At 34.1% G+C, this 15,556-nt stretch overlaps 1 protein-coding gene across 3 annotated transcripts in view; it reads right to left on the bottom strand.

Annotated features, from left to right (window-relative positions):
* Nucleotides 1-15,556, bottom strand: part of TTN (titin) — a 324,196-nt gene that overhangs the window by 108,947 nt on the left and 199,693 nt on the right. For all 3 annotated transcript variants that reach the window (XM_031960390.1, XM_031960391.1, XM_031960392.1), the window contains 16 exons: nt 13,063-13,113; nt 11,933-12,334; nt 10,708-10,986; nt 9,272-9,547; nt 9,017-9,156; nt 6,308-6,434; nt 5,959-6,222; nt 5,281-5,547; nt 4,900-5,163; nt 4,668-4,807; nt 4,393-4,519; nt 4,015-4,281; nt 3,583-3,849; nt 1,884-2,150; nt 1,653-1,792; nt 518-644 (listed from right to left, as the gene is read on the bottom strand). In XM_031960390.1, the coding sequence (XP_031816250.1) occupies nt 518-644; nt 1,653-1,792; nt 1,884-2,150; nt 3,583-3,849; nt 4,015-4,281; nt 4,393-4,519; nt 4,668-4,807; nt 4,900-5,163; nt 5,281-5,547; nt 5,959-6,222; nt 6,308-6,434; nt 9,017-9,156; nt 9,272-9,547; nt 10,708-10,986; nt 11,933-12,334; nt 13,063-13,113 (3,405 nt within the window). The remainder of the gene's footprint in view (nt 1-517; nt 645-1,652; nt 1,793-1,883; nt 2,151-3,582; nt 3,850-4,014; nt 4,282-4,392; nt 4,520-4,667; nt 4,808-4,899; nt 5,164-5,280; nt 5,548-5,958; nt 6,223-6,307; nt 6,435-9,016; nt 9,157-9,271; nt 9,548-10,707; nt 10,987-11,932; nt 12,335-13,062; nt 13,114-15,556) is intronic.

Genomic DNA, 15,556 nt, shown 5'->3' with positions numbered 1-15,556 from the left:
GGACAAGTGGCCCACGACCCTGTGGTCTGTCCTTGTCTATCACACTCTTAGCACTTTCCAAAGATGTCAGCTTAATCTACCCTTCAATCCTGGTCTGAAATGCCAACGCAGCTAAAAAGTTTCTTTGTAAAAGTTCAACTTATCATATAAAATATAAAGGGATTTAGGAATGTTAGTTAGGATTGTCATCTTATGTTGACTTTTATGATCCTGTGTGAAAGAATTATGAAGGATGAGGATGAAGGATAATTTCCTTTTACTATATAAAGGAGATTATTGAGAATTAATTTAAAAAAATATTTATGCAACAAGGATAGGGGAATCTGAATTGTACTCTTCAAAATAGCAAATACACTGAGTAAAATAAGAGCAAGGGCACTTATTAATGATTTCCTTTAAATGCCTCTACTAAAATTCAACTTATTTTATATTTTCTACCAAAGCTTTTTATTGAGAAAGTTAATATATGGAGCTCACTTTGGCAGAACATTTACTGAGATTAATATGGGCCACTTACGTTTAACTCGAAGATGTGCACTAGATTTGACATTGGCAGCTTGAAAATCTACCCCACCAGTTTGATCCAGGCGGCAATTATGAAGAATGAGGAAGTGCATTTTGCCTTCTTCCTTAATTTCACAATCCTACAAGAAAGGAAACAAATTCAAATTTGTTGTAGTCATTAGTTCACTCTGCAATTTTTATATTTCTATATAAATTTTATATCTATAAATGGTACCAATAAATGGGAAGGTGAATTGAGATTATTCTTTACATTGAGAATACTATAATTGTCTGAGCCTTATAACAATGAAATAATTGGCAAATAATTTACTTTATTACATATTATTACCGTTCTACATATTATGTTGGTTTAAAACTAAGTAGAATTAGTTTCTTTAAGGGAGAACCATCAATGTCAAAATTGTGCCACCTGCTTAGTGGTGAAGTGGATTCTAGTGGGCTGTGACTTGGGTAGACCTGAATTCAAACGTGGCCCCGGATTCTTACTAAGTGTAAGACAAGTCACTTAACCTTTGTTTGCTTCAGTTGCCCCAATTGTAAAATGGGAATAATAACAACATCGACTTCTCTAAGTTGTTTATGAGGGTCAAATGAGATAGTAGTTGAGAAGTGCTTAGAACAGCACTTGGTATAATAGGTGCTGTATAAATTCTAACTATTATCATCATCAGTGGAAACCAGTACTGCTCTCTTGCATATAATACAATACAGATTTGGCTTATGAAGGTTATTCTCTCACTAGCTTTTCCACTAAATGTTATTTCAACAAATATCATTCAAACAAGGATTGCTAAGTCATGATATCAATTTTAGAGAAAACATTATTTTCAATAAGAATTCGCATGTGTTAAATGTACTTATTCCACTATTTGTGGAAAAATGTTACATTGGACAGATGAAAAAATAAGCTAGAATTAGGTGAAAAAAATACCTCAAATTTGACATAGCTATGTGTACTATTCACTTGTTCATAAACCCCAGTCATCTCTTTTATGTTCAAGATTTAGTAAAGAAACTGATCTCCTGCCATTTTAAACTCATTGCCTTGTAACTTTTCTCAAGTCCCCTCCTTGCCTCACACGTCTATGTTCTCAGTGTGGTGTTGACAAGTACAAAAATATCCTTACAGGTGTCTGGAGTAATGGCTCTCCTTTCAGTTTCCAGTTGGCGTGGATATCCTCCTCTGAGATTTCAGTTTCAAAGCGAGCAGTCTCTGTTTCTATCACCTCTACACTGTACAGAGGGCGGACCAATTTAATTTCCCGATCTAAAAAAGTTAAGGGTCAACAGATGCCATTAGCTAACAGCAATAAGAAACAGAAAACTTGAGAAAAAACTCAAAGAATGTACTATCTTACCTTCAATGCCAAGTTTAGCAGAGGTCTTATCGGTCCCACAGTCACAGGTGTACTGTCCAATATCTGATTTCAGAGCTTTCTTTAATATTAACATTCTCTTCTTGCCATCTGCCTTGATGATAACATTTTTAGATGGAGTTATTTCCTTCCCATCCTTAAACCATTTCACTGGTGCATCTGCCTTGCTAATTTCACACTGGAGAACGACTTCATCTTTCTCTACTCCAGTATAATCTTGAAGTTTTCCAGTAAAATAGGGATCTCCCTCTGCAAATAAGGGACAAGAGAAATAATTTACTATCAATAATTTAGAGAAATGAATGCCCTATTGAAAAAGCTCAAATGAAGTTCATAGAAGTTAAGGTTTGTTTTAAATGAAAGAAATAGTAAAATTTAGTAAACTATCCAATCTCTATTATATATATATATATATATATACATATATATATATATATTATAATTTAGAAAAGGAATCAATGAGTAGAATCTTTAGAGACTGAACCTACTCATTTATTAATGGATTAATGGAAAAATAATGCCAGATATATTTTTTTTTTTTGCTTCTAACTTCTTAGCTGATCTATTTTAGAAACTCTGAGTTAGAAGGCATCTTAAAAATTCATCTAACACCTAAGCACTAATCCTCTCTAACATTATCCACAAATGGAATGTTACTTGTTACTTGTTACTTGTTCTCTTACGTGTATCTCCATTTGACCAACAAGCCCACTACTACCTCCTAAGTCTGCCCATTCCATTTCTGCTCAATGAAACTTTTAGAGAGTTTTTCATTATGTTGAACTAAAATATGCTTCTCTGAAAATTCTACCTTCCTTAGTCCTTCCAATATTTAAAGAGCAATCATATTTCCCCTAAATTTTCTTTTATTCAGACTAGAAGGGGAAAAAAGGGAATAAGCATTTATGTATCACCAACTATGGGCCAGAGACTATATTAAGTACTTTACAAATATTATCTCCTCTGTTTCTCATAACAACTTGACAAACTAAGTGCTGCTATTATCCTCATTTTTTTCCGTTCAAGAAGCTTGGGTAAACAGAACCTGAGTTCACTTGCTCAGTCACATAACTAGTATGTGAGGCAGGTTTTCCTGACTCCAGATCTATCACTTTATCCACTGTCACCTAAGTATTACTGAAGAACATTTCCTTTACATAATTCTCATTACATGGTTTCAGATTCTTATGATAATTTCAATAGATTTTCAGGTGTATTTTAAGCAAGTTAAATAAACTTGCATTTGACCTAATTATACCAAGAATCTAGTTTTTAAGGCTTGTGTGGGTATTTTATTTTCATACTTATTTTGAAGTCACTTATAGGTATTGAATTTAGAGATGGGATGAAGAAAAATAAATTGTGAGGTCGATTAGCCCATGCTCTATGTAGTTTCTTTTTCCTAGAAGCCAAAAAAAAATTCTCTGAAAACAATGAAAAAAGCAGATAGAGAATTTTCAATCCCTCATTAAAAGGTGATATAAGTCAAAACAATTATTGCTGGGTAATAGTTCTGATTTCAACTGGATATTTTGCTATTTGGGGCAAAATATTCCATAATGATGTGTCTTCATTTTTCTAGATGAAAAATATTTTGGAAAAAACTGAAACAATCCTTCTTCCTCTTAAGCTGATAATTTAAGCAATGCCACAAAAATGGACTTTTATATCAGCCACTTACCAAGCACAGTTAGTTTAGCTTCAGAAGCTATCCCCATAGCTTCCACTTTGATTTGAGATGTATCATCAATAGTGAGATCTTTGAATGTGATGGAATGAATCTTGCCTTCATCATGCATTGAAACCAACTTGCTGGTATGTAGCCGTTGGTCATTTTTGAACCAGCTAACTGGGATGTTGTCATGGGATAATTCTACTGTAAACACAGCACTTTCCCGTTCCTTGGCTGTCACATCCTTCAATGGAGTGAGGAATTTGAGGCGAATTCCTAAATTGGGAGGGAAAAAAAAAACCCCTCTCATTCATTCTAACATTTATAGGGAAATATTTCCATAATATCTTATTATAGGTAAAACAAACAAACAAACAAACCTTTAAGAGAAAATAAAAGCAAAAGAAAAGTTTCAAAAGCAACAGATAAAAAAAGACAAACCTTCAATGATTAATTTGCCACTTGTCCGCTTGTCTTCAGCTTCAAACATGTATTTCCCCTCGTCTTCAAAAGCAGCTGACTTGATAATCATTGAGTGCCTAGTTCCATCCTTTATAAGTTCAACTTTATCATCACTTGTGATTTCCTGGGTGCCTTTCAACCAGCGGAATGTTTTGGGTTCCCTAGATACTTCACATTCAAATTTGGCTTCATCTTTCTCAAAGACTTTGACATCACTCAGTGGTGTAATGAAGATGAGTGGGAGTTCTGCAATAAAAATCCGGATGAGGTAGGGTCATCAAATATGCTCCTTTTTATAGGCACACTAAAGAAGTTTTTCAAAGAAAAGAGAAAACATTCATGGTAAATAAACCATACCTTTGACTTTAAGATTAGCTGCAGATTTAGCATTGGCAGCCTGGAAGGAAACTTCCCCAGTCATATCCAACTGGCAGTTATAAAGGATCAGGATATGTTTCTTTCCATCTTCAATGATTTCACAGTTCTGTTAGGGGCAGGGATTTGGAAAGGAAAAGGAAAAGGCCAATTTTCATAAGTTAATGCTCTAGCATAGTAAAAGGATTTCATTTGATCATGTCTTTTATTTTCTAAACAACCTGGCAAATCCTCTCCTCAAAATAATCTGGGCTTACCGGGGAAGCAGTCAGAGGTTCTCCTTTTAGTTTCCACTGACCATGAATATCAGGTTCGGAAAGTTCAATTTCAAAGCGTGCAGTTTCTCCAACAAACACTTCCACTCCATAAAGAGGTTTCTCCACTTTTATTAATCGAGCTGAAATGATGAAAATACACATAGTTTCATTAACATGAACAAGTAGCTATGATATTCAGGTTGTGCCAGATTTAGATTTGTCTGTAACTTACCCTCAACATTGACATTGGATATTGTTTTGTCTGTCCCACAATCACAAGAATATTCTCCTTTATCTTTAAGCTCTGTCTTCTTGATTTTTAATATGCGGCGCAGGCCATCTGTCTTGATGGAATATTTGGTTGAAGGAGTAATCTCTTCTCCATCCTTGAACCATTTTACAGGCACATCTTTGCTAACTTCACATTTGAGAACGATCTCATCTTTCTCAATCCCAGTGTAATCATGTAACTTCACAGTGAAGTATGGATCAGCCTCTGTAAAACACACATTCATCAAGAGGATAAGAATCTGTCCCCAAATTTCTTAAATATTCACTATTTTCACCAGTGCAAATCTGTACTCATAGAACAATTAAAATCAGCTAACTTTACCTAACACCTTTAGATGGGCAGTAGAATTCAGGTTCTTGACTTGAGCCTTTATCTGGGATATATCATCGAGTGTCACTTCTCTCATTTCCAACTTGTGGGTCTTTCCCTCAGAAGAGATGAGTACTGTTCTGCTTGTGTGGAGTTTGGCATCGTTTTTAAACCAGGTTACATGCATCTTTTCATGAGAAAGCTCACAAACAAAAGTAGCTGTTTCTCCTTCTTTCACAGTTTGATCTTCCAGAGGTGACATGAATTTCAATCTTATACCTAAAATGTAAGCATGAAAAATATAGTGATTGCATATCTCAAAAATCCAGTCCTTTACTTGTGAATACTTGTGGAAGGCAAGAACAAAAGAATGAGAGATTGCTTAGCAGAAGCCTTATACATAATATGTGCTCACCAAAACTCTTGAATGAATAATTTTTTCTTTTGGGAGGAATTTTATCTTATTATTCATATATATGTATATATATATATATATATATATATATATATATATTTCCCCCATAGAAAGGTATACTTATAATGGGGAGAGTAGGCTTATAAAAATATGTAGAGTCTGATTATAAAGTACCTGGATACCTTTTTAATTTGTATGATGCAGATCTCATGGTGTTCAAACCTCATAAGCATTTACATGTACTTTGTTAACTTCATGTTTGAGGAGCAACTTACCTTCCACAAATAATCTGGCAGAGGTCTTCTTGCCTTCGACTTCAGCTGTGTAGACTCCTTCATCATCAAATTGAGAATCGTTGATGACAAGAATATGTTTCTTTCCATCTGCAATAATATCAAATTTGTCACTGGCTTTGATTATATCAGGTCCTTTAGACCATATGACATTTGCCTCTCTTGTGAGGACACATTCAAATCGAGCCTGCCGCCTTTCTGGAACAGTGACATCTTTCAGAGGTACAGCAAAATCAAGTTCAATTTCTGAAAAAAAAGTTAAGAATTAGTTTTTCAGAAATGCAAAAGAAGATGGAATGAAGTTCACAAGAGAAGGCTTAAAATTTTGTACCTTTCACAGTCAAAATGGCAGATGTAAATGCATTGAATGCTTGATAAGAGACTTCCCCAGCTTGGTCCAATTTGACTTTGTGTAAAGTTAGGAAACGTTTTCCTCCATCCATTTTGATTTCACAAGTCTGAAAAAGTGGCACAGATTTGTTAGACTCTAAGTGAATAATAGGACATTGATAGTTAAATATATTAAATGAAAAGGACACAGATTTTTTTTAAGGGACCTAATCGAAAAACATTTAAATAACTTCTTACTAATTGATCACACATAATAAAACAGCTGCTTTTTGAAATTTCAGTAGTCTAAATTATTAATGTTTCATGTAAATCAACTTGATACAGAAGCAATGACATAATTTAAAATCATATCATGCAAATTGTACACATATTATCAGTAGTCATTTAAACAGTAGGAGAAAAGAATCTCAGAGGACAAGTTCCTGTATATGAAAAGCCTAAATCATTCCCCTCTACATCCCCAACAAGCATGGGGATGCAGTAAGTAATGATTGTAATCTCTTTGTAAGTAAGAAGTGTTTTCATTTCTGTCTTTTCATACTCAAGTATGTAGTATGGTGTCTGTAGTAGAAAAAAAATCATAAAGGCTTATTTAATTGAATCACTACCTTCTTTTCTATGTCAATCAGCCAATTAATAAATATTAAGTGCCTCTTATCTGAAAATACTGTATTAAATGCTGCTGTTACAAAAAGTTAAAAGTGAAAAAGTCCCTGCCTTCAAAAGAGTTCTAACAGAAAAGACTACATATAGACTTATGTGTTTATAATAAATTAAAATATATAAATATATTAAAAAACAAATTTAGATAATTTGGAGAAGGAAGGAAAAGCTCCATGTTAGAGGTGGTATATAAGTTCCATCTGGAAGGAACCAGGGATTCTGAGATGTAGAGGGAAAGGGCAAGTGGATTCAGTATGCAAGTAGGTTGGTGCAAAGCTACACTAGTGTAAAATGGGGTATTGTTCATGTGCAACAGTAAGGAGACTGGTGAGGCTGGAACACAAGTGTGTGAAGGGGAAAAATATATACAAAGACTGAAAAAGAGGAAGGAGTATGATTGTAAATAGCTCCAAATGCCAGACAGAAAAGTTTATATTTGATACTAGAGATAATATAGAACCACTGGAATTCATCAATATTTATCAAATAAAAGAGTGACATGGTCAGACCTGGGTGGCAAAGTAGATAGATAATGGGACCTGGGGTCAGAAAGACAAATTCAAAACTAGCCATAAACACTAAATGGCCGAATGGCTAAGCAAGTCACTTAAATGCTATTTGCCTCCATCTCCTCATCTATAAAATGGAAATAGTAATAATATCTACTAGTGTTGTGAAGATCAAATGAAATATTATTAGCAAAGTGGTTTGTAAACTTTAAAAAACACTATATAAATGTAAGATATTACCATAATTATTTATAATGATACAAATAAAATCACTTTGGTAGCTGTGTGGAGAATGTATTCAAATGGGGAGAGGCTTGAGCTAGAGTGATCAAATGGGAGAATATTGTGATAAAAAAGAGGGGCTGAATATGAGTAGTTACTCTGTGAGTGGAGAATTGGGTGCATATGTCAGAGATATTATAGAGATAAAAATGACAAGATTTGGAATCTGATGGCATATGTGGAAAGAATGTGGGAAGTCCAGAATAATTCAAGAGGATGGGGTATTCTTGTCAGTAGAGATATTCAGAGGAGGGATCATTTTAAAGGGAATCATTGGGTTTGAGGTGCCTGTAGGCTATGCAATTTGAAATCTAGGCAGTTGATGATGCAAGCAAGAAAGAGATAAGGCTAGGTATGTAGCTCTAAGAGTCATCTGCATAGTGATGATAATTTAGTCCATGGGGAGCTAATAAGGCAACCAAGTGAAAGGAAAGAGAGAAAAGAGAAGGAGGTCCAGGACAGAGGTTTTGGGTAAATCCACAGTTAAGAGGTATGATCCAGCAAAGGATAGTGAGGAGCAATCATACAGGTCAGGGAGACTGAGCTGAGAGAGGACAGAGTGAAGAATTTTCATGTCCTGGGCCAGCTATATAGTGCGATGGATAGAGCATTGGCCCTGGAATCAAGAGGACCCCAAGTCTAAATCTGGCTTCAGACACAACACTTTCTAGCTGTGTAACCCTGGGCAAATAACTCCAATTGCCTCTCCAAAAAAAAAAAAAAATAATAAATTTAAAAGGATTTTTCTGTCCTTTATCTCATTTGATCCTTGAAACAAGGTTAGACATGGTGGGTGTTACCATATCCATTTTTTGAAGCTTTAAAAATTGAAACACAGAGGTTAAAACTACTTGTTAGAGATGACCACTTTTCTTCGTCATCTATCAGGTCAGCCAGCGGGTGGCAGAGTCAGTCTGAAGACTCAGGTCCTTTAATTTGAAGACCAGTTAATGCTCTTTCCATTCTAATGCATGGCTTTTTACATACTATCTACCTGCTCTAAATCAAAATCTTCTTAATCTTTGGATATGACCCATATGGGATCATGTAATTGAATGTGAGGATTGTAAAATTATGATTTATTATCAGTAAATGTGTGATTTGTATACCTATTTTGTATATTTATGTACCCAGGATTACATAAGAATTTTTTGGGTGAAAAGGGGTCACAGGTGGAAGAAGTTTAAGAACCCTTGCTCTGAATGACACACGCTTTTAATTGTGAGATTACTTACAGGAGATGGTCTTAGAACTTCTCCTTTCAGTTTCCATTCTCCAGCAACATCTACCTCAGAAATTTCTGCATCAAAGCTTGCACTTTCTTTCTCATAAATTGTCACATCCTCTATTGGTTTCAGGAGTTCAACCTCACGATCTATATTGAATAGGGGTGAAACCCATAAAATTTTAGATGAAAACATCCTTCATTTTATTACATTTAATATTGATGTTATAGAGAAAGGAACATTTTATAGACAAAAGATTCATACCTCCCAGTGTCAGCTTTGCAGGATATCTTTTCCCTTCAATTTCTATTGCATATTCATCAATATCTTCTGGCATGGCATTCTTGATTTTGAGGTAAAGACGGTTTCCATCTTTCAGAATCTCAGTCTTATCAGTTGGTTCCATGGGAATTTCATCATATCCTTTGAACCATTTAATATTAGGTGTATCTTTAGCAATGTCACAGGTGAAAATAGCTGTACCCTTGGGTTTCACATGCTGGTCTCTTATAGGTTTTACCAACCATTCCCTTATGATTTCTACATTAGAAAAGAGTTGGACAAAAATTAGAATGAAAACAACCTACATAAGTAGCTTCACTGGTAATTACTTTAAATTAAATTTCTGCTCATTTTATATCATTATGATTTTCTAGTTCATACTAATCTTATGAACAAATGAAGACATGAAGAAAGCTGGTATATAGTTTATGATTACTGAACAAACAAACAAAAATCCATGGGAAGTAAAAGACTTCAGCATCTTCTAGATTCAAATATTATACAAGACGATCATAATGGTAGTAGGAGCTGGGATATTTGTACTAATGGGAAAGCAATGTGTTGCCATTTCTGGGTAAGAGAGGAGGAAAAATAATAAGCATTTATATAATGTCTACTATATGCCAGGCATATGCTAAATACTTTATAAATATTATCTTATTTGATCCTCATAACTCTAGGAAGTAAATATTATTATTACCCCATTTTACAGCTTAGGAAATTCAGTTTAATAGCAGTTAAGTGGTTTGTTCAAGGTCACATAGCTATTAAATGTCTGAGGCTCCTCAGTGGAATGGAGAAGGCATGATTTGATATATAATATAATGGAATCTGTGGCATAATTAGATGCTTTAAATAGGAAAGTAAGTTATAATGTACTTTAAACTAATTTTAAGTGACTTGGTGTGGAAAATATTAATTTTTAGGAATAAAATATGAATATGATCTTTAGGATTAATTCTTGATGCCTTGATAAAATTAAATGAAAAATACTACTTAAAGTGGTCATAATTAATACTCCATGAGAGTGAGAGTCACATTTTATTATTTATCCTTCTCTAAACATTTGATTCTAAATTTTAATACTTTAAAAAGAAGTGCTCTTTTTCACTCTTGTATCAGTCATGCCCAACACTCTGTGACCTCATCTGGAGTTTTCTCGGCAAAGATACTGGATTGGTTTAGCCAATTTTTTTCCAGCTCATTTTATTCAGGCAAACAGGGTTAAGTATCTGCCCAGGTTCACACAGCTACTAAGTGTCTGAGGCCAGATTTGAATTCATGAAAATGAGTCTTCCTGATTCCAAGCCCAGTGTTCTATGTATTATGGCACTACCCAGCTTCCCCCTTTTTTCACTCCTACTCCATCATAACGTATGAAAGAAAAAACAAAACAAATTTTACTTGAGATCACTGACCTACTACTTTTACACAAGATGAACACTCGAGATTGTTGGCATTTTCCACAGTAACGGTGTATGTTCCAGCATCAAAATCATCAGCATCATTAATTGTGAGGGCACGAAGCAAACCAATGACACCTGGTACAATTTTGCCAGGTTTCTCCACAACAATCTTTCCATCCTTCCTCCAGACCACATCTCGTTCTTTGTTTAATTCACAGCTCAAGTATAATGGCTGTCCTTTAACCACAGTCACCTCTTCTTCTAGTGTTTTTACAAAACGGACAGGCAGTTCTGTGGAAGAGAATTTAAATATTATCATCTATAGGTTTTCTTTGATTACAAGTATTCTCTCTCTATATATAGTCAGTCAGTTACCTAGCATTTATTAAGCTTCTGTTTTGTGTCAGTGCTGGGGGTACAAAGAAAGGAAAAGAAAGCAATCTTTGCTATATTTCTACTACCAGCAAACCTTCCCCCCCCACTCCTCCTCTTCCTCCTTCTATTCCTCCTCCTCCTTTCTCCTCCTCTACTACAATTACTATTACTGCTACTGCTGCTTTTACCATCACTAGTACGATTTACTACTTCTCCCACTATCATTACTTAATATTACTAACACTGTTACCACTACTGGTGCTGCTACCACTACTACTGACTAGCGTTTATATAGCATTTGCTACGTGTCAGACACAATGATAAAATATTTTCTCGTTTCATTTTCACAATAACCTTGGGAGGTAGGTGTTATTAATATTTCAATTTTATAGATGAAGAAATTGAGGCAAAAGGATATTAAGTGACTTGTTCAAAGTTACAAAGCTATTAAGTGTCTGAGAATGGATTTGCACTTAGGTCTTTTTGACTTATGCTTAGGTATATTGCTCTGGGGACCTAGCTACTTTTAAGGAATTCACAATCTAATGAGGGATGCAAACAAGTACATACAAACAAGATAGAGTGATAAATTAAGAGTAATCTCAAAGGAAAGGATTGTAGTAAAAGAGAACTGGAAAAGGCTTTTTGCCTTATAGTTTTGTATTTTTGTGTGTATATGCATGTATATGTGCTTGTATGTATATATACATGCATTAAACATTTAATTATATGCATAATATAATTCACATAAAATGTGAAATACTTGGAAAATGGTAATCATGTTGCTCATAATTATACCTTAAGTTGCCACAGAACTTTGGAAAAGCCACATTTAAAGAATGTTAGAAATGCTTATAATTACCTTCAACAACCAGTTTTGCTGTAGAGGTCTTTTCTTTATTTCCCAGACGCAAAACACAAGTGTATTCACCAGCATCTGAAAGTTGGACATCAATGATGTGCAGTTTCCTGTCTTTACCATCTGCGATGAACCTGTGCTTGGGGCTTTCACGAATATTGTTCCCATCCTTCATCCAGGTGGTGATGGCAGTGGACGGGGAAACAAGACATTCAAAGATAGCTGAGGAACCAACAGATTCTGCTTCTGTTAGGACAATGTCTTTGATTTCTTTCACAAATTTTAAGGGCACGGCCTTGAGTTGGTAAGTGAAAGGGGCCTCATCAGGAGGCTTCTCGCCTCCACTTCCTGGTCTTAGCTTTTTCTTTTCCATTTCTATTGGAGAAGGTGTCTTTTTGGCCACACCTAATGGAGAGAAATACAAGGGAAATAACTTTCATTTAGAGATTTGAATGTATAAAGAAGTTGGGACAATTGAGCTATATATAACCAGGATAGAGATCAAGTACCCAGCTTCTAGTTTAGGGAAAATAGTGACAAAATTGCAAAAAAAAAGGAAAAAAGAAAATTCAGCTAGCTAACTGAAAATTCACCTTCAATTTATATTGTTTATCTTCCAGTGGGAAGGATAATTTGATATTAAAAGAAGAACCAAAGAAAAATTAAAGTGTCTAATATGTTATCTGTCAAATATAAATATCATTAATAAAAATGTATATGTTTCTCTTATGTATTATTATCTGTTAAATGTAAATATCTTGAATAAAAATGTACATGTTTCTTTTATGTATTTATTTCATTAAACATTTACAGGACTATGTGCCTAATGCTGGTTTTGTCCAAAAGAACATTTTCCATCTCATATATTACACAGAATTCTATAATTTGTTAGATTCAGATTCTTAAGCAGATTCAACAGAATAAGTTATTTCCAAGCAGGTGGGGTATCATGAGACATCATTTGGTAAGAACCAAAATAACAAGTAACCTAATTCTGCTGAAGTAACCCAACTCAGCAAAAATGAATATGAATCAATGGCCCTTGGTCTGTGTCTATGAAGTCTGGGAATTTTTATCACGGTGAATTACAAAGTACAAACAATAGGATTTTTTTGTTTGCTTATTTGTTTTACCTTTGATAGGTCCTTTAGGTTTGGCTGCTTCCTCTTTAGGTGCTTTGGCTTCTGAAGTAAAAAATAAAAAAAAAGTCAGAAAAATCTTGAATTTCCTTCTAACTGGCAAAAGGTGACAAACAGCATGTTCTTCATAATATATATATTTACACCAAAAAAGAACCTATTCAAATATTTATACAACTTATGGGTAGAGTATTTTTGATGCTGCTAAAAAGTATATTTTGGGATCAATTTGTCTAGCCAAAAATCAACATTTGTACATTAATTTGAAGAAAAAAATTGGAGCTCTGAATTTGAATTATTTTACTTAGCATATTTTTCTTCCTACTCCTTTGAAATACACGCAGAGCCACTGTAGTATAGTAGATAAAGAAATGTCCTCAGAACCAAGAAAACCTGCATTCTATTGTTTTGGAAGTTTTATCTTTGCCTTACGTGGGAAAAAGTTGTGTTGTAATTTGTATCAGTGAAAATAAAAGCAAAGTGTAATCAGTGCTTTCAATTATTCCTAACAATTCTATACTACAAAAGCCAGTCTCTGATGGAGTATCATGAAACATCATTTGGTAAAAACCAAAATAACAGGAAACCCTAGAGAAAATGGAGATGCATATGGTGAACATAAGTGTATTATAGTGTATTCACCTCAATGACTCACTCATAGGAAATGACTTTAAAGACATTATAAAGGGAATCTATGGTTGCAACAGGAGGTTATATTGTCAAGTAGTGAGAATAAGAGACATGGGGTCCTTAAAATATGACATTCTGATTTCTTCAATATGTTATTCTAGTTCAATGGTCTTAGATCATCTAGTCCAATCTAGTTTATCTAGAACACTTGTTACATACTCTATGAAGGATTTATTTATCCAAAAAATAGGGATAAGAATAACATAGGATGAGAATAGATGCAGAGGAATTCAGCTTTCTATTGGAGGAGAGGACATCCACATAAATGAAATTATTGAAGCTTATTCTCCATAAAAACAATTTCTTCTCTCTCTTCTATGCTCCTATAGATCAGCATGAAGTAGAAATAACAATCACTGATTAGAAGGAAAACAGCTATTCTCATATAAACTGCTCTGATATTTTAAGTTTTAGAATGAAAAAGCAGATCTGAAATTGAGATGAAATTTTCAATTGTAACTACTATTAATAGGTGCAATAAAACTCATTTTGGGAAGGAACAATGCAAATCTATTAAGAAAAAAAAACAGATTGTCAGAATAGGAAAATGTCCATTTGAGTCTAGATTTGGTGTATTTTTTAAAAGGTGACGAGAAAGAAATTCAATTTACAGTGATTTTTAATTGCATTTATAATCATTAAATGAGAGTTTACACAAATAATTAATATTTTAATGGCTATTTTTAAAGTCTTAAAATCTAGTGAAATATCTAACATTTAAAATCAAATAAGTTGTATAAATAAAATGCATGACAATGAGGAAAGCACTGAAATGCTTTCACCGAGTTAGCAAAATTGATTATATCCCATTAACAGTTTTACTTTCTCATTTTTGTGCTTCTGTCTATGGGTTTTTGTTGCACACAGCTCATCATGCATCTTCAGTGCAAATATATATGTTCAAGCTACGTGAAATATGGGACATCAATTTTTCAAGCAATGAAACAGAAATGAGTTGCAAGATGCCAAAGGATAAAACTTAACACAAAGCAAAATAAAATGCCAAACTTAACTAATAGCATAAAACCTGACTAATGAATCAAGTAGACAGAAATAAGACAGAGAATATTTGAATGTGAATAAGACAATTACATAGACAGATGAACAATGCTGAAAAACATGGACAAAACTGACAAATGAACGCAAATGGATCAAAGGGTGATCCTCTCCAAAACCCAAGCATGTAGGATGATCTCTTTGCATGAGTTTGGGTTAACCTTTCTCACCTCGCCTTTCATCAGACTTTCCCTTGGGCAATTCATAGTCTTCCCAATCCCAAATATTTTCTGAAAGATTATCAGAATCTTCTGAAAGTTCAGCCAATTCCAATTCCCAATTTATATCCTCTTCTTCCTCTTCTGATATACTCTCTTTAGGATTAAAATCTTTTGTGAGTTCAGGATCCTTTTTAAAAACTGCACATTCTTCTACAGTGAAAGGAGTCCATTTACCTTCAAATGTATTCACTTGAAGAGTTTCATTTTCTTCTTTCTCACTTTCAGGCATTTCATGAAATACCTGAATATTCTCCTGAGTTTTCTGCCTTGTAACCATTGACCAAGAGGGAGAAACTGCCTTTGGAGATTTTGAACTCATAACATTACTTACATCATCTGATTCTTGAACCTGTTCTGTGATAGGCTCATCATCTTGTTCGTTCTTTGGACTTATACTTTGTTTTGGCTCTAGTTTCCATTTGTAATCTAATCTTATATCTGATTTTGCTGGCATTACATCCCCTACTATTTCTATTTCTACAGCTGCTATATTTTCACCTTCTTTCTTTACTTGTGCTTCC

Source organism: Sarcophilus harrisii, chromosome 3 (assembly GCF_902635505.1).
Source record: "Sarcophilus harrisii chromosome 3, mSarHar1.11, whole genome shotgun sequence".
NCBI classification, from domain to species: domain Eukaryota; kingdom Metazoa; phylum Chordata; class Mammalia; order Dasyuromorphia; family Dasyuridae; genus Sarcophilus; species Sarcophilus harrisii.
The sequence above is the reverse complement of the archived record's forward strand: the minus strand, read 5'-3'. Positions and strand labels throughout refer to the sequence as shown.